Source organism: Engystomops pustulosus, chromosome 3 (genome assembly GCF_040894005.1).
Source record: "Engystomops pustulosus chromosome 3, aEngPut4.maternal, whole genome shotgun sequence".
In the NCBI taxonomy this organism is placed as follows: Eukaryota; Metazoa; Chordata; class Amphibia; order Anura; family Leptodactylidae; genus Engystomops; species Engystomops pustulosus.
In genome coordinates this window covers 207,894,871-207,916,227 of record NC_092413.1, presented here as the reverse complement: position 1 = coordinate 207,916,227, position 21,357 = coordinate 207,894,871, and the positions used below count along the sequence as shown (strand labels likewise).

The window sequence follows — 21,357 nt, the reverse complement described above, 5'->3', positions numbered from 1 at the left end:
ATACAGTGAGGAACACTACCACCATACAGTGAGGAACACTACCCCCATACAGTGAGGAACACTACCACCTTACAGTGAGGAAAACTACCACCATACAGTGAGGAACACTACCTCCGTACAGTGAGGAACACTACCCCCATACAGTGAGGAACACTACCGCCATACAGTGAGGAATACTACCTCCATACAGTGAGGAACACTACCACCATACAGTGAGGAACACTACCTCCGTACAGTGAGGAACACTACCCCCATACAGTGAGGAACACTCCCGCCATACAGTGAGGAACACTACTTTCATACAGAGAGGAACACTACCGCTATAATTTGAGTGACACTACCTCCATACAGTGAGGAACACTACTGCCATACAGTGAGGAACACTACCCCAATAAAGTGAGGAACACTACCCCCATACAGTGAGGAACACTACCGCTATACAGTGAGGAACACTACCCCCATACAGTGAGGAACACTACCATCTTACAGTGAGGAAAACTACCACCATACAGTGAGGAACACTACCACCATACAGTGAGGAACACTACCTCCGTACAGTGAGGAACACTACCCCCATACAGTGAGGAACACTACCGCCATACAGTGAGGAATACTACCTCCATACAGTGAGGAACACTACCACCATACAGTGAGGAACACTACCTCCGTACAGTGAGGAACACTACCCCCATACAGTGAGGAACACTCCCGCCATACAGTGAGGAACACTACTTTCATACAGAGAGGAACACTACCGCTATAATTTGAGTGACACTACCTCCATACAGTGAGGAACACTACTGCCATACAGTGAGGAACACTACCCCAATAAAGTGAGGAACACTACCCCCATACAGTGAGGAACACTACCCCCATACAGTGAGGAACACTACCACCATACAGTGAGGAACACTACCGCCATACTGTGAGGAACACTACCACCATACAGTGAGGAACACTACTGCCATACAGTGAGGAACACTACTGCCATACAGTGAGGAACACTACCACCATACAGTGAGGAACACTACCACCATACAGTGAGGAACACTACTGCCATACAGTGAGGAACACTACTGCCATACATTGAGGAACTCTACCACCATACAGTGAGGAACACTACCGCCATACAGTGAGGAACACTACTCCAATACAGTGAGGAACACTACCGCCATACAGTGAGGAACACTACCGCCATACATTGAGGAACACTACCATCATACAGTGAGGAACACTACCCCCATACAGTGAGGAACACTACCACCATACAGTGAGGAAAACTACCCCCATACAGTGAGGAACACTACCCCCATACAGTGAGGAACAGTACCGCCATGTTCTTTTCTTCTTCCCAGAGTTCTCTTCCCCATGTAACACGTTGTGCTTTCGGCTATTTTGCTAATAAGTTGGGGAAAATAATTGAAATTCTTTACCACGAATTACCTTAATCTTCGGATTATTGATGAATCGAAGTTTTCCGGAAATTCTAAACAAATTCTGATTCATTAGAATTATTTTGCCCATCTCTACCAATAACCAATAATCAATAACCACATTAACAGCAAAAACTTTTGGTCCTCATTTTGGTAATGTAGTTAGTAGACTATCATATAGTTCTAGGGAAGTTTCCTCACACTCACTTTTTACTACGATGTTGCTGTCCCCCATACAGTGAGGAACACTACCGCCATACAGTGAGGAACACTACCGCCATACAGTGAAGAACACTACCGCCATACAATGAGGAACACTACCGCCATACAGTGAGGAACACTACTCCCATACAGTGAGGGACACGACCGCCACACAGTGAGGAACACTACCGCCATACAAAGAGGAACACTACCCCCATACAGTGAGGAACACTACTCCCATACAGTGAGGAACACTACCACCTTACAGTGAGGAAAACTACCCCCATACAATGAGGAACACTGCCACCATACATTGAGGAACACTACCGCCATACAGTGAGGAACACTTCCTCCATACAGTGAGGAACACTACCACCATACAGTGAGGAACACTACCCCCATACAGTGAGGAACACTACCCCCATACAGTGAGGAATACTACCACCATACAGTGAGGAACACTACCCCCATACAGTGAGGAACACTACCCCCATACAGTGAGGAACACTACCACCATACAGTGAGGAACACTACTCCCATACAGTGAGGAACACTACCGCCATACATTGAGGAACACTACCCCCATACAGTGAGGAACACTACCTCCATACAGTGAGGAACACTACCCCCATACAGTGAGGAACACTACCCCCTTACAGTGAGGAAAACTACCCCCATACAGTGAGGAACACTACTCACATACAGTGAGGAACACTCCCGCCATACAGTGAGGAACACTACTTTCATACAGAGAGGAACACTACCGCCATAATTTGAGTCACACTACCACCATACAGTGAGGAACATTACTGCCATACAGTGAGGAACACTACCCCAATAAAGTGAGGAACACTACCGCCATACAGTGAGGGACACTACCGCCATACAGTGAGGAACACTACCACCATACAGTGAGGAACACTACTGCCATACAGTGAGGAACACTACTACCATACAGTGAGGAACACTACCGCCATACAGTGAGGAACACTACCACCATATAGTGAGGAACACTACCCCCATACAGTGAGGAACACTACCTCCATACAGTGAGGAACACTACCGCCATACAGTGAGGAACACTACTGCCATACAGTGAGGAACACTACCGCCATACAGTGAGGAACACTACCACCTTACAGTGAGTAAAACTACCCCCATACAGTGAGGGACACTACCCCCATACAGTGAGGAACACTACCGCCATACAGTGAGGAACACTACCTCCGTACAGTGAGGATTACTACCCCCATACAGTGAGGAACACTACCACCATACAGTGAGGGACACTACCTCTATACAGTGAGGAACACTACCGCCATATAGTGAGGAACACTACCACCATACAGTGAGGAACACTACCCCCATACAGTGAGGAACACTCCCGCCATAGAGTGAGGAACACTCCCGCCATACAGTGAGGAACACTACTTTCATACAGAGAGGAACACTACCGCTATAATTTGAGTGACACTACCTCCAAACAGTGAGGAACACTACTGCAATACAGTGAGGAACACTACCCCAATAAAGTGAGGAACACTACCCCCATACAGTGAGGAACACTACCGCCATACAGTGAGGAACACTACCTCCATACAGTGAGGAACACTACCACCATACAGTGAGGGACACTACCTCCCTACAGTGAGGGACACTCCCGCCATACAGTGAGGAACACTACCGCCATAATGTGAGGAACACTACTGCCATACAGTGAGGAACACTACCCCAATAAAGTGAGGAACACTACCGCCATACAGTGAGGGACACTACCGCCATACAGTGAGGAACACTACCACCATACAGTGAGGAACACTACTGCCACACAGTGAGGAACACTACTGCCATACAGTGAGGAACACTACCGCCATACAGTGAGGAACACTACCCCCATACAGTGAGGAACACTACCTCCATACAGTGAGGTACACTACTGCCATACAGTGAGGAACACTACCACCATACAGTGAGGAACACTACCCCCATACAGTGAGGAACACTACCTCCATACAGTGAGGTACACTACTGCCATACAGTGAGGAACACTACTGCCATACAGTGAGGAACACTACCGCCATACAGTGAGGAACACTATCACCTTACAGTGAGGAAAACTACCCCCATACAGTGAGGGACACTACCCCCATACAGTGAGGAACACTACCGCTATACAGTGAGGAACACTACCTCCGTACAGTGAGGATTACTACCCCCATACAGTGAGGAACTCTACCACCATACAGTGAGGGACACTACCTCTATACAGTGAGGAACACTACCCCCATACAGTGAGGAACACTCCCGCCATACAGTGAGGAACACTCCCGCCATACAGTGAGGAACACTACTTTCATACAGAGAGGAACACTACCGCTATAATTTGAGTGACACTACCTCCATACAGTGAGGAACACTACTGCCATACAGTGAGGAACACTACCCCAATAAAGTGAGGAACACTACCCCCATACAGTGAGGAACACTACCGCCATACAGTGAGGAACACTACCTCCATACAGTGAGGAACACTACCTCCATAGAGTGAGGAACACTACCACCATACAGTGAGGGACACTACCTCCATACAGTGAGGGACACTCCCGCCATACAGTGAGGAACACTACCGCCATAATGTGAGTGACAATACCACCATACAGTGAGGAACACTACCCCCATACAGTGAGGAACACTACCACCTTACAGTGAGGAACTCTACCACCATACAGTGAGGAACACTACCGCCATACAGTGAGGAACACTTCCTCCATACAGTGAGGACACTACCACCATACAGTGAGGAACACTACCCCCATACATTGAGGAACACTACCCCCATACAGTGAGGAATACTACCCCCATACAGTGAGGAACACTACCACCATACAGTGAGGAACACTACCACCATACAGTGAGGAACACTACCCCCATACAGTGAGGAACACTACCCCCATACAGTGAGGAACACTACCCCCATACAGTGAGGAACACTACCCCCATACAGTGAGGAACACTACTCCCATACAGTGAGGAACACTACTCCCATACAGTGAGGAATACTACCACCATACAGTGAGGAACACTACCCCCATACAGTGAGGAACACTACCCCCATACAGTGAGGAATACTACCACCATACAGTGAGGAACACTACCCCCATACAGTGAGGAACACTACCCCCATACAGTGAGGAACACTACTCACATACAGTGAGGAACACTACCCCCATACAGTGAGAAATACTACCACCATACAGTGAGGAACACTACCCCCATACAGTGAGGAACACTACCCCCATACAGTGAGGAACACTACCTCCATACAGTGAGGAACACTACCCCCATACAGTGAGGAACACTACCCCCATACAGTGAGGAACACTACCCCCTTACAGTGAGGAAAACTACCCCCATACAGTGAGGAACACTACCCCCATACAGTGAGGAACACTACCGCCATACAGTGAGGAACACTACCTCCATACAGTGAGGAACACTACCCCAATAAAGTGAGGAACACTACCGCCATACAGTGAGGGACACTACCGCCATACAGTGAGGAACACTACCACCATACAGTGAGGAACACTACTGCCATACAGTGAGGAACACTACTGCCATAATTTGAGTGACACTACCACCATACAGTGAGGAACACTACCACCATACAGTGAGGAACACTACCCCAATAAAGTGAGGAACACTACCGCCATACAGTGAGGGACACTACCGCCATACAGTGAGGAACACTACCACCATACAGTGAGGAACACTACTGCCATACAGTGAGGAACACTACTGCCATACAGTGAGGAACACTACCGCCATACAGTGAGGAACACTACCACCATACAGTGAGGAACACTACCCCCATACAGTGAGGAACACTACCACCTTACAGTGAGGAAAACTACCACCATACAGTGAGGAACACTACCTCCGTACAGTGAGGCACAATACCCCCATACAGTGAGGAACACTACCGCCATACAGTGAGGAATACTACCTCCATACAGTGAGGAACACTACCACCATACAGTGAGGAACACTACCTCCGTACAGTGAGGAACACTACCCCCATACAGTGAGGAACACTCCCGCCATACAGTGAGGAACACTACTTTCATACAGAGAGGAACACTACCGCTATAATTTGAGTGACACTACCTCCATACAGTGAGGAACACTACTGCCATACAGTGAGGAACACTACCCCAATAAAGTGAGGAACACTACCCCCATACAGTGAGGAACACTACCGCTATACAGTGAGGAACACTACCCCCATACAGTGAGGAACACTACCATCTTACAGTGAGGAAAACTACCACCATACAGTGAGGAACACTACCACCATACAGTGAGGAACACTACCTCCGTACAGTGAGGAACACTACCCCCATACAGTGAGGAACACTACCGCCATACAGTGAGGAATACTACCTCCATACAGTGAGGAACACTACCACCATACAGTGAGGAACACTACCTCCGTACAGTGAGGAACACTACCCCCATACAGTGAGGAACACTCCCGCCATACAGTGAGGAACACTACTTTCATACAGAGAGGAACACTACCGCTATAATTTGAGTGACACTACCTCCATACAGTGAGGAACACTACTGCCATACAGTGAGGAACACTACCCCAATAAAGTGAGGAACACTACCCCCATACAGTGAGGAACACTACCCCCATACAGTGAGGAACACTACCACCATACAGTGAGGAACACTACTGCCATACAGTGAGGAACACTACTGCCATACATTGAGGAACTCTACCACCATACAGTGAGGAACACTACCGCCATACAGTGAGGAACACTACTCCAATACAGTGAGGAACACTACCGCCATACAGTGAGGAACACTACCGCCATACATTGAGGAACACTACCATCATACAGTGAGGAACACTACCCCCATACAGTGAGGAACACTACCACCATACAGTGAGGAAAACTACCCCCATACAGTGAGGAACACTACCCCCATACAGTGAGGAACAGTACCGCCATGTTCTTTTCTTCTTCCCAGAGTTCTCTTCCCCATGTAACACGTTGTGCTTTCGGCTATTTTGCTAATAAGTTGGGGAAAATAATTGAAATTCTTTACCACGAATTACCTTAATCTTCGGATTATTGATGAATCGAAGTTTTCCGGAAATTCTAAACAAATTCTGATTCATTAGAATTATTTTGCCCATCTCTACCAATAACCAATAATCAATAACCACATTAACAGCAAAAACTTTTGGTCCTCATTTTGGTAATGTAGTTAGTAGACTATCATATAGTTCTAGGGAAGTTTCCTCACACTCACTTTTTACTACGATGTTGCTGTCCCCCATACAGTGAGGAACACTACCGCCATACAGTGAAGAACACTACCGCCATACAATGAGGAACACTACCGCCATACAGTGAGGAACACTACTCCCATACAGTGAGGGACACGACCGACACACAGTGAGGAACACTACCGCCATACAAAGAGGAACACTACCCCCATACAGTGAGGAACACTACTCCCATACAGTGAGGGACACGACCGCCATACAGTGAAGGACACTACCGCCATACAATGAGGAACACTACCCCCATACAGTGAGGAACACTACTCCCATACAGTGAGGGACACTACCACCATACAGTGAGGAACACTACCGCCATACAATGAAGAATACAGCCATACAGTGAGGAACACTACCTCCATACAGTGAGGAACACTACCTCCAAACAGTGAGGAACACTTCCGCCATACAATGAAGAATACAGCCATACAGTGAGGAACACTACCTCCATACAGTGAGGGACACTACCGCCATACAGTGAGGAACACTCCTCCCATACAGTGAGGAACACTACCCCCATACATTGAGAACCACTACCGCCATACAGTGAGGAACACTACCCCCATACAGTGAGGAACACTACCGTCATACAGTGAGGAACACTACCTCCATACAGTGAGGAACACTACCACCATACAGTGAAGAATACAACCATACAGTGAGGAACACTACCGCCATACAGTGAGGAACAATACTGCCATACTATGAGGAACACTACCGTCATACAGTGAGGAACACTACCACCATACAGTGAAGAATACAACCATACAGTGAGGAATACTACCGTCATACAGTGAAGAACACTACCACCATGCAGTGAGGAACACTACTCCCATACAGTGAGGAACAATACTGCCATACAGTGAGGAACTCTACCGCCATATAAGGAGGAACACTACCCCCATACAGTGAGGAACACTACCCCCAAATAGTGTGGGACACTACCGCCATACAATGAGGAACACTACCCCCATACAGTGAGGGACACAACCACCATACAGTGAGGAACACTACCGCCATACAGTGAGGAACACTACTACCATACATTGAGGAACACTACCACCATACAGTGAGGACCACTACCGCCATACAGTGAGGAACAATACTGCTATACATTGCGGAACACTCCCGCCATACAGTGAGGAAAACTACCAACATACAGTGAGGAACACTACTGCCAGACATTGAGGACCACTACCTCCATACAGTGAGGAACACTACCACCATACAGTGAGGAACACTACCACCATACAGTGAGGAACACTACCACCATACAGTGAGGAACACTACCACCATACAGTGAGGACCACTACCGCCATACAGTTAGGAACAATACTGCTATACATTGCGGAACACTCCCGCCATACAGTGAGGAACACTACTAACATACAGTGAGGAACACTACCTCCATACAGCGAGGAACACTACTGCCATACAGTGAGGAACACTACCCCAATAAAGTGAGGAACACTACCGCCATACAGTGAGGGACACTACCGCCATACAGTGAGGAACACTACCACCATACAGTGAGGAACACTACTGCCATACAGTGAGGAACACTACTGCCATACAGTGAGGAACAGTACCACCATACAGTGAGGAACACTACCCCCATACAGTGAGAAACACTACCCCCTTACAGTGAGGAAAACTACCCCCATACAGTGAGGAACACTACCCCCATACAGTGAGGAACACTACCGCCATACAGTGAGGAACAATACCTCCATACAGTGAGGAGCACTACCTCCATACAGTGAGGAACACTACCCCCATACAGTGAGGAACACTCCCGCCATACAGTGAGGAACACTACTTTCATACAGTGAGGAACACTACCGCCATACAGTGAGGAACACTACTGCCATACAGTGAGGAACAGTACCACCATACAGTGAGGAACACTACCCCCATACAGTGAGAAACACTACCCCCTTACAGTGAGGAAAACTACCCCCATACAGTGAGGAACACTACCCCCATACAGTGAGGAACACTACCACCATACAGTGAGGAACACTACCACCATACAGTGAGGAACACTACTGCCATACAGTGAGGAACACTACCCTAATAAATTGAGGAACACTACCGCCATACAGTGAGGGACACTACCGCCATACAGTGAGGAACACTACCACCATACAGTGAGGAACACTACCGCCATACAGTGAGGAACACTACCGCCATACAGTGAGGAACACTACCACCATACAGTGAGGAACACTACCCCCATACAGTGAGGAACACTACCACCTTACAGTGAGCAAAACTACCCACATACAGTGAGGAACACTACCCCCATACAGTGAGGAACACTACCGCCATACAGTGAGCAACACTACCTCTATACAGTGAGGAACACTACCCCCACACAGAGAGGAACACTCCCGCCATACAGTGAGGAACACTACTTTCATACAGAGAGGAACACTACCGCCATAATTTGAGTGACACTACCTCCATACAGTGAGGAACACTACTGCCATACAGTGAGGAACACTGCCCCAATAAAGTGAGGAACACTACCCCCATACAGTGAGGAACACTACCACCATACAGTGAGGTACACTACCTCCATACAGTGAGGAACACTACCGCCATACAGTGAGGAACACTACCGCCATACAGTGAGGAACACTACCACCACACAGTGAGGGACACTACCTCCATACAGTGAGGAACACTACCCCCATACAGTGAGGAACACTACCGCCATACAGTGAGGAACACTACCACCATACATTGAGGAACACTACCACCATACAGTGAGGACCACTACCGCCATACAGTGAGGAACACTACCTCCATATAGTGAGGAACACTCCCGCCATACAGTGAGGAACACTACCAACATACAGTGAGGAACACTACTGCCAGACATTGAGGACCACTACCTCCATACAGTGAGGAACACTACCACCATACAGTGAGGAACACTACCGCCATACAGTGAGGAACACTACCACCATACAGTGAGGACCACTACCGCCATACAGTGAGGAACAATACTGCTATACATTGCGGAACACTCCCGCCATACAGTGAGGAACACTACCAACATACAGTGAGGAACACTACCTCCATACAGTGAGGGACACTACCGCCATACAGTGAGGAACACTACCACCATACAGCGAGGAACACTACTGCCATACAGTGAGGAACACTACCCCAATAAAGTGAGGAACACTACCGCCATACAGTGAGGGACACTACCGCCATACAGTGAGGAACACTACCGCCATACAGTGAGGAACACTACTGCCATACAGTGAGGAACACTACCACCATACAGTGAGGAACACTACCCCCATACAGTGAGAAACACTACCCCCTTACAGTGAGGAAAACTACCCCCATACAGTGAGGAACACTACCCCCATACAGTGAGGAACACTACCGCCATACAGTGAGGAACAATACCTCCATACAGTGAGGAGCACTACCTCCATACAGTGAGGAACACTACCCCCATACAGTGAGGAACACTCCCGCCATACAGTGAGGAACACTACTTTCATACAGAGAGGAACACTACCGCCAAAATTTGAGTGACACTACCACCATACAGTGAGGAACACTACCACCATACAGTGAGGAACACTACTGCCATACAGTGAGGAACACTACCCTAATAAAGTGAGGAACACTACCGCCATACAGTGAGGGACACTACTGCCATACAGTGAGGAACACTACCGCCATACAGTGAGGAACACTACCGCCATACAGTGAGGAACACTACCGCCATACAGTGAGGAACACTACCACCATACAGTGAGGAACACTACCCCCATACAGTGAGGAACACTACCACCTTACAGTGAGCAAAACTACCCCCATACAGTGAGGAACACTACCCCCATACAGTGAGGAACACTACCGCCATACAGTGAGGAACACTACCTCCATACAGTGAGGAACACTACCCCCATACAGAGATGAACACTCCAGCCATACAGTGAGGAACACTACTTTCATACAGAGAGGAACACTACCGCCATACAGTGAGGAACACTACTTTCATACAGAGAAGAACACTACCGCCATAATTTGAGTGACACTACCTCCATACAGTGAGGAACACTACTGCCATACAGTGAGGAACACTACCCCAATAAAGTGAGGAACACTACCCCCATACAGTGAGGAACACTACCGCCATACAGTGAGGAACACTACCTCCATACAGTGAGGAACACTACCACCACACAGTGAGGGACACTACCTCCATACAGTGAGGAACACTACCCCCATACAGTGAGGAACACTACCGCCATACAGTGAGGAACACTTCCTCCATACAGTGAGGAACACTACCACCACACAGTGAGGAACACTACCTCCATACAGTGAGGAACACTACCACCATACAGTGAGGAACACTACCGCCATAATTCGAGTGACAATACCACCATACAGTGAGGAACACTACCTCCATACAGTGAGGAACACTACCACCACACAGTGAGGGACACTACCTCCATACAGTGAGGAACACTACCCCCATACAGTGAGGAAAACTACCCCCATACAGTGAGGAAAACTACCACCATACAGTGAGGAACACTACCGCCATACAGTGAGGAACACTACCACCATACAGTGAGGAACACTACCCCCATACAGTGAGGAACACTACCACCATACAGTGAGGAACACTACCCCCATACAGTGAGGAACACTACTGCCATACAGTGAGGAACACTACCGCCATACAGTGAGGAACACTACCTCCATACAGTGAGGAACACTACCCCCATACAGTGAGGAACACTCCCACCATACAGTGAGGAACACTACTTTCATACAGAGAGGAACACTACCGCCATAATTTGAGTGACACTACCACCATACAGTGAGGAACACTACCACCATACAGTGAGGAACACTACCGCCATACAGTGAGGAACACTACCCCCATACAGTGAGGAAAACTACCACCATACAGTGAGGAACACTACCGCCATACAGTGAGGAACACTACCACCATACAGTGAGGAACACTACCCCCATACAGTGAGGAACACTACCACCATACAGTGAGGAACACTACCCCCATACAGTGAGGAACAGTACCGCCATGTTCTTTTCTTCTTCCCAGAGTTCTCTTCCCCATGTAACACGTTGTGCTTTCGGCTATTTTGCTAATAAGTGGGGGAAAATAATTGAGGAACACTACCGCCATACAGTGAGGAACATTACCTTCATACAGTGCGGAACACTACCGCCATACAGTGAGGAACGCTACCGCCGTACAGTGAGGAACACTAACACCATACAGTGAGGAACACTACCGCCATACAGTGAGGAACACTACCACCATACAGTGAGGAACACTACCCCCATACAGTGAGGAACACTACCCCCATACAGTGAGGACCACTACCGCCATACAGTGAGGAACAATACCACCATACAGTGAGGACCACTACCGCCATACAGTGAGGAACACTACCGCCATACAGTGAGGAACACTACCGCCATACAGTGAGGAACACTATCACCATACAGTGAGGGACACTACCGCCATACAGTGAGGAACACTACCCCCATACAGTGAGGAACACTACCCCCATACAGTGAGGAACACTACCCCCATACAGTGAGGAACACTACCGCCATACAGTGAGGAACACTACCACCATACAGTGAGGAACACTACCCCATACAGTGAGGAACACTACCCCCTTACAGTGAGGAAAACTACCCCCATACAGTGAGGAACACTACCCCCATACAGTGAGGAACACTACCGCCATACAGTGAGGAACACTACCTCCATACAGTGAGGAACACTACCCCCATACAGTGAGGAACACTCCCACCATACAGTGAGGAACACTACTTTCATACAGAGAGGAACACTACCGCCATAATTTGAGTGACACTACCACCATACAGTGAGGAACACTACCACCATACAGTGAGGAACACTACTGCCATACAGTGAGGAACACTACCACCTTACAGTGAGGAAAACTACCCCCATACAGTGAGGAACACTACCCCCATACAGTGAGGAACACTACCGCCATACAGAGAGGAACACTACCTCTATACAGTGAGGAACACTACCTCCATACAGTGAGGAACACTACCCCCATACAGTGAGGAACACTCCCGCCATACAGTGAGGAACACTACTTTCATACAGAGAGGAACACTACCGCCATAATTTGAGTGACACTTCCTCCATACAGTGAGGAACACTACTGCCATACAGTGAGGAACACTACCCCAATAAAGTGAGGAACACTACCGCCATACAGTGAGGTACACTACCTCCATACAGTGAGGAACACTACCACCATACAGTGAGGGACACTACCTCCATACAGTGAGGGACACTCCCGCCATACAGTGAGGAACACTACCGCCATAATGTGAGTGACAATACCACCATAAAGTGAGGAACACTACCCCCATACAGTGAGGAACACTACCACCTTACAGTGAGGAAAACTACCCCCATACAGTGAGGAACACTACCACCATACATTGAGGAACTCTACCACCATACAGTGAGGAACACTACCCCCATACAGTGAGGAACACTACCACCATACAGTGAGGAACACTACCCCCATACAGTGAGGAACACTACCACCATACAGTGAGGAACACTACCCCCATACAGTAAGGAACCCTACCCCCATACAGTGAGGAACACTACCGCCATACAGTGAGGAACACTACCCCCACACAGTGAGGAACAGTACCGCCATGTTCATTTCTTCTTCCCAGAGTTCTCTTCCCCATGTAACACGTTGTGCTTTCGGCTATTTTGCTAATAAGTGGGGGGAAAATAATCGAAATTCTTTACCACGAATCACCTTAATCTTCGGATTATTGATGAATCGAAGTTTTTCGGAAATTCTAAACAAATTCTGATTCATTAGAATTATTTTGCCCATCTCTACCAATAACCAATAATCAATAACGACATTAACAGCAAAAACTTTTGGTCCTCATTTTGGTAATGTAGTTAGTAGACTATCATATAGTTCTAGGGAAGTTTCCTCACACTCACTTTTTACTACGATGTTGCTGTCCCCCATACAGTGAGGAACACTACCGCCATACAGTTAAGAACACTACCGCCATACAGTGAGGAACACTACTCCCATGCAGTGAGGGACACTACCACCATACAGTGAGGAACACTACCGCCATACAATGAAGAATACAGCCATACAGTGAGGAACACTACCTCCATACAGTGAGGAACACTACCTCCAAACAGTGAGGAACACTACCGCCATACAATGAAGAATACAGCCATACAATGAGGAACACTACCTCCAAACAGTGAGGAACACTACCTCCAAACAGGGAGGAACACTCCTCCCATACAGTGAGGAACACTACCGCCATACAGTGAGGAACACTACCCCCATACAGTGAGGAACACTACCGCCATACAGTGAGGAACACTACCCCCATACAGTGAGGAACACTCCCGCCATACAGTGAGGAACACTACCTCCATACAGTGAGGGACACTACCGCCATACAGTGAGGAACACTCCTCCCATACATTGAGGAACACTACCCCCATACATTGAGAACCACTACCGCCATACAGTGAGGAACACTACCCCCATACAGAGAGGAACACTACCCCCATACATTGAGAACCACTACCGCCATACAGTGAGGTACACTACCCCCATCCAGTGAGGAACACTACCCCCATACAGTGAGGAACACTACCGCCAAACAGTGAGGAACACTACCCCCATACAGTGAGGAACACTACCCCCTTACAGTGAGGAACACTACCACCATACAGTGAAGAATACAACCATACAGTGAGGAACACTACCGCCATACAGTGAGGAACAATACTCCCATACTATGAGGAACACTACCGTCATACAGTGAAGAACACTACCACCATGCAGTGAGGAACACTACTCCCATACAGTGAGGAACACTACCACCATACAGTGAGGAACTCTACCGCCATATAAGGAGGAACACTACCCCCATACAGTGAGGAACACTACCCCCATATAGTGTAGGACACTACCGCCATACAATGAGGAACACTACTTCCATACAGTGAGGGACACAACCACCATACAGTGAGGAACACTACCGCCATACACTGAGGAACACTACCACCATACAGTGAGGACCCCTACCGCCATACAGTGAAGAACACTACCACCATGCAGTGAGGAACCCTACTCCCATACAGTGAGGAACAATACTGCCATACAGTGAGGAACTCTACCGCCATATAATGAGGAACACTACCCCCATACAGTGAGGAACACTACCGCCATATAGTGTGGGACACTACCGCCATACAGTGAGGGACACTACCACCATACAATGAGGAACACTACCCCCATACAGTGAGGGACACAACCACCATACAGTGAGGAACACTACAGCCATACAGTGAGGAACACTACCGCCATAAAGTGAGGAACACTACCACCATACAGTGAGGAACACTACCGCCATACAGTGAGGACCACTACCACCATACAGTAAGGAACACTACTGCCACTACTCTGCTTGCGGCTATTTTGCTAATAAGTGGAGGAAAAAAATTGAAATTCTTTCCCACGAATCACCTTAATCTTCGGATTATTGATGAATCGAAGTTTTCCGGAAATTCGGAACAAATTCTGATTTGTTAGAATTGATCCGCCCATCTCTACCAATAACCAATATTTAATAACCACAATAACAGCAATAACTTGTGGTCCTCATTTTGTTAATGTAGTTAGTAGACTATCATATAGTTCTAGGGAAGTTCCTCACACTCACTTTTTACGACGATGTTGCTGTCCCCCATACAGTGAGGAACTCTACCGCCATACAGTTAAGAACACTACCGCCATACAATGAGGAACACTACCCCCATACAGTGAGGAACACTACCACCATACAGTGAGGGACACTACCACCATACAGTGATGAGTACTACCACCATACAGTGAGAAACACTACCACCATACAGTGAGGAACACTCTCGCCATACAGAGAGGAACACTACCCCCATACAGAGAGGAACACTTCCCCCCATACAGTGATGAGTACTACCACCATACAGTGAGGAACATTACCTCCATACACAGAGGAACACAACCCCCATACTGTGAGGGACACAACCTCCATACAGTGAGGAACACTACCACCATACAGTGAGGAACACTACTGCCATACAGTGAGGAACAGTACCGCCATACAGGAAGGAACACTACCCCAATACAGTGAGGGACACTACAGCCATACAGTGAGGGACACTACCCCCATACAGTTAGGGACACTACCCCCATACAGTGAGGAACAGTACCCCCATACAGTGAGGAACACTACCTCCATACAGTGAGGAACTCTTCCCCCATACAGTGAGGAACACTACCCCCATACAGTGAGGAACACTACCTCCATACAGTGAGGGACACGACCGCCATACAGTGAGGGACACTACCCCCATACAGTTAGGGACACTACCCCCATACAGTGAGGAACACTACCGCCATACAGTGAGGAACACTACCGCCATACAGTGAGGAACACTACCCCCATACAGTGAGGAAAACTACCCCCACACAGTGAGGAACACTATCTCCATACAGTGAGGAACACTACCCCCATACAGAGAGGAACACTACCCCTATACAGTGAGGAACACTCCTGCCATACAGTGAGTAACACTACCGCCATACAGTGAGGAACACTACCCCCATACAGTGAGGAACACTAGCGCTATACAGTGAGGAACACTACTCCAATACAGTGAAGAATACAGCCATACAGTGAAGAATACAACCATGCAGTTAGGAACACTACTGCCATACAGTGAGGAACACTACCGCCATACAGTGAAGAATACAACCATACAGTGAGGAACACTACCGCCATACAGTGAGGAACAATACTGCCATACAGTGAGGAACAATACTGCCATACTGTGAGGAACACTACCGTCATACAGTGAAGAGCACTACCACCATGCAGTGAGAAACCCTACTCCCATACAGTGAGGAACAATACTGCCATACAGTGAGGAACTCTACCGCCATATAATGAGGAACACTACCCCCATACAGTGAGGAACACTACCTCCATACAGTGAGGAATACTACCCCCATACAGTGAGGAAAACTACCCCCATACAGTGAGGAACACTACCCCCATACAGTGAGGGACACTACCGCCATATAGTGTGGGACACTACCGCCATACAATGAGGAACACTACCCCCATACAGTGAGGGACACAACCACCATACAGTGAGGAACACTACCACCATACAGTGAGGACCACTACCGCCATACAATGAGGAACTCTACCCCCATACAGTGAGGGACACAACCACCATACAGTGAGGAACACTACCACCATACAGTGAGGACCACTACCGCCATACAGTGAGGAACACTACTGCCACTACTCTGCTTGCGGCTATTTTGCTAATAAGTGGAGGTAAAAAAATTGAAATTCTTTCCCACGAATCACCTTAATCTTCGGATTATTGATGAATCGAAATTTTCCAGAAATTCTGAACAAATTCTGATTCGTTAGAATTGATTCGCCCATCTCTACCAATAACCAATATTCAATAACCACATTAACAGCAATAACTTGTGGTCCTCATTTTGGTAATGTAGTTAGTAGACTATCATATAGTTCTAGGGAAGTTCCTCACACTCACTTTTTACGACAATGTTCTTGTCCCCCATACAGTGAGGAACACTCCCGCCATACAGTGAGGAACACTCCCGCCATACAGTGAGGAACACTCCCGCCATACAGTGAGGAACACTACCCCCATACAGTGAGGAACACTACCTCAATACAGTGAGGAACACTACCCCCATACAGTGAGGAACACTACCCCCATACAGTGAGGAACACTACCTCCATACAATGAGGAACACTACCGCCATACAGTGAGGAACACTACCCCCATACAGTGAGGAACACTACCCCCATACAGTGAGGAACAGTACCGCCATGCTCTTTTCTTCTTCCCAGAGTTCTCTTCCTCATGTAACACGTTGTGCTTTCGGCTATTTTGCTAATAAGTGGGGGGAAAAAATTGAAATTCTTTCCCACGAATCACCGTAATCTTCGGATTATCGATGAATCGAAGTTTTCCTGAAATTGTAAACAAATTCTGATTCGTTAGAATTGATTCGCCCATCTCTACCAATAACCAATAATAAAAAAACATTTACAGAAATAACCTGTAGTCCTCATTTTGTTACTTTAGTTAGTAGACTATCATATAGTTGTAGGGAAGTTTTCTCACACTCACTTTTTACGATGTTGCTTCAGGTCATTGAGGTTGGTGAAGTCATTTAGGCTCCGCTATCTTAAGGTTCCAACAAAGCTTTACGATTGGGCTGAGGTCTGGACGGTTGTCTGGGACCTTGCCACTCCTCTTTTCTTTTAAGTAATTGTCTTGAATTTTGTTACATAACCAGGTTTTGGCCTTGTTATATCACCAGGTTTTGGCCGTGTTACATCACCAGGTTTTGGCCTTGTTACATCACCCAGTTTTGAGCCTGTTACATCACCCAGTTTTGACCAAGCTTTAGCTGTTAGATGCCGTTACATCTGACTATGGAATACGTCGATATATAGAGAAATTCATGGTCAACTCATTCGGGGACATTTATCAGGGTTTGAACAAGGCTTGAAATAATCGCAACTCCTATCGCACCACCAGGAATTATGATTATTTCCCCCATAATGCCACCTCCAAGCCAAGCGGAGTGTGATCAGCGTCAGAGTAGGCCGCACGTTTCTGCGTTCATGCCCCGTGTCTGCGCACTAGCCGTAGCTTGTGCCTGTCAAGTCTGAACGGTCACAAATAATAGTGCAGAATTGTATACATAATTGTATATTCATTTTCCCTCAACTGTTTACAAAATTTAAGCTGAGTTCTGATTGGTTTTCCTGGGCAACTAGTTCAGTTTTACCTCAGACACTTCTGATAAATCTCCCCCGTATTCTTTATTTATCCCACATAGTAAATCCTTGAATTCAAACCTTTAATTACAATTACAAAATTACTGTTCTATGGTAACTCCCCAACCCTATAGAAAATCCAAATTTCACCACTCTAGTTCTTTGTTCCAGAAAATAAAGATATTATTTAAGAGAACAACCATGAGAGAATAAAATGTTTTCTACATAAGTCAGTTGTCATTTAAAAAATAAAATAAAATTTTCTATACAGTAAATGCTTTAACAGAAAAAAAAACATTCAAATGTCAAAACATTTTTACCATTTCACGACCCATAAAAATGGAATTAAAAGTGATCAAATTGTCGTACAGTTTTCAAAATAGTATTAACACCTTAATGACATGTGACGCATATGAGCACCATGCATAGCAGGTGTTAACTGCATTATGCTGCTAACACCTGCAGCTAACACCTGCTATCAGTGCAGGTCATAACTCTTACAGCCAATGACACGGCACTTAAATGACACCAGTACATGGGCTGCTGACGGCCTCTTTTACAAATCCTCTAATCCATTTTTTTACAGTAGTATAGAATTAAATTGTACTGTGTAACTGATCAGACCTCAAAGGTGCAAATATCTAGAGATACAGTAAAAAAAAATTAAACAAATAAAAACCTAAAATGTAAACCCCCCTCTCTCCAAGTAACCAAATAAAAATAAATAAACCAACAAACATAAAGGTATCGCTGCATCCCAAACTTCCTGATCTATCAAAACATAAAAACAGTTATTCATGGGGGTGAGCCCCTGTAACGGAAAAAGGCTCCTTTTTTGACATTTCCCATAATAACACAATAACACATAAAAATTTTAATAAAAAGTGAACATAAATTTGTACAGTACCCAAAATGGTGGCATCACCTCACCCTGCAAAAAAATCCCACCTTAAAATTTCAAAACTGCATTTTTTCTCAATTCCATAACATTTGGGATGTCTTTCCAGCTTCCGAGTTTTAAGCTGCATTCACGCTACTTGCGGTCATACGTACATCCCCCATAGACAGCATGTCCTTACCCAGCCCGTACACAATGCATTGCTAAGGCTACATTCACATTGACATGTGCCGCCGGACTGTAGAACGACGGGCACATGTCGTAACATAGAGGAACATTGCGCATGGTGCTGTATTCCTATCTTTCTCACAGCTATGGCACGGTATGGTGCCATAGGTGTGGCTTCCGTGCGCCTATTGTCGCGTATGGGGGACGTATATACGACGTATATACGTCGCCTGTATATACGTCCTCAATACGTTTGTGTGAATGTAGCCTAAGACGGTTTGTACTGCAGATAAGAAGCTTTGTGATCAGAAAAATAATAAAGATATTGGTTTTTGAATGTAGGAAGTATAATTCTGAAAGGCAATAAATGCAAAGGGCCTGAAGGGATAAAGGGGGGCAAATGTCATTATTAAAGGTCAACATATATGCTGGATTATGAATTTCTGTGACACAATCGCAGTGAAATCAAAAGTAGAGAGATGTTGATATTTTCAGATTCTGCAGCACTGCACAGAGTTTGCCAAATCAGTCCCTGTCCCCACGGGCCTCACAATCTAATTGACCTACCAGTATGTGGGAGGAAACCCACGCAAACATAGAGAGAACATACAAACTTTTTGTAGAAGTTGACCCTGGGACTTGAACCCAGGTCCCCAGCGCTGCAAGGCTGTAGTGCTAACCACTGATCCACCGTGCTGCTTAGACAGTACTATACTAGGATTCATCATCCACACCAGACACTTATATGATTTTGGTGCAGAATAACACTGTCTAGTCTAAATTAGCACTGTCTAATCTTGGGACATTAGTTATACATCTGCCCCAGTGGTGCAGATTTACTTACCCGGTCCTGTCGCAATCCCGCGGCACGTTGTCCAATGAGGATTCTCGTCCGGCGAGATTCATGAAGATTGTGCGCCCGAGTTCCTGCATGTGTCGCTTCTGCCCCGAGGTCCGCCGGAGTTCTCCTGCTTCTTCCCGGTGCATGTGAGTGCTTGATCTTGCGACACAATCGCGTTTTTAAATTCTGCGGTTTGTCCGAATCCGTTGGGTCGTCCAACGGCATGCATCCCCAATTTCTATTGGGTGCAAGCCGCCGCCGATGTGCCAAAATCCGATCAGTTGCGCCAAAATCCCAGGGGCAATTTGGCGCAAAAAGGAAATCGTCGGGGACCCGACGAAAATGCGCCCGACGGACCCTTAATAAATGAGCCCCAAGATGTTTAGGTGTCAGGTCCTGCTTTAAGGCAGGTGACTACTCCCCTGATATTGCCCCCCCCCCCCCCATCGTGCTGCAGATGGTGCTGCCTGAGGCAAAAGGCTCAACTCGTCTCATGGATGGGGCAACA

General features: G+C 46.9%; 1 protein-coding gene across 1 annotated transcript in view; it reads right to left on the bottom strand.

The window, feature by feature from the left end:
• LOC140122904 (astacin-like metalloendopeptidase) overlaps window positions 1-20,098 on the bottom strand; it is an 83,006-nt gene extending 62,908 nt beyond the window's left edge. Inside the window, exon 1 of the mRNA XM_072144147.1 lies at window positions 20,022-20,098. Within this exon, the coding sequence (XP_072000248.1) occupies window positions 20,022-20,098 (77 nt within the window). The remainder of the gene's footprint in view (window positions 1-20,021) is intronic.
• Window positions 20,099-21,357: the final 1,259 nt, after the last annotated feature.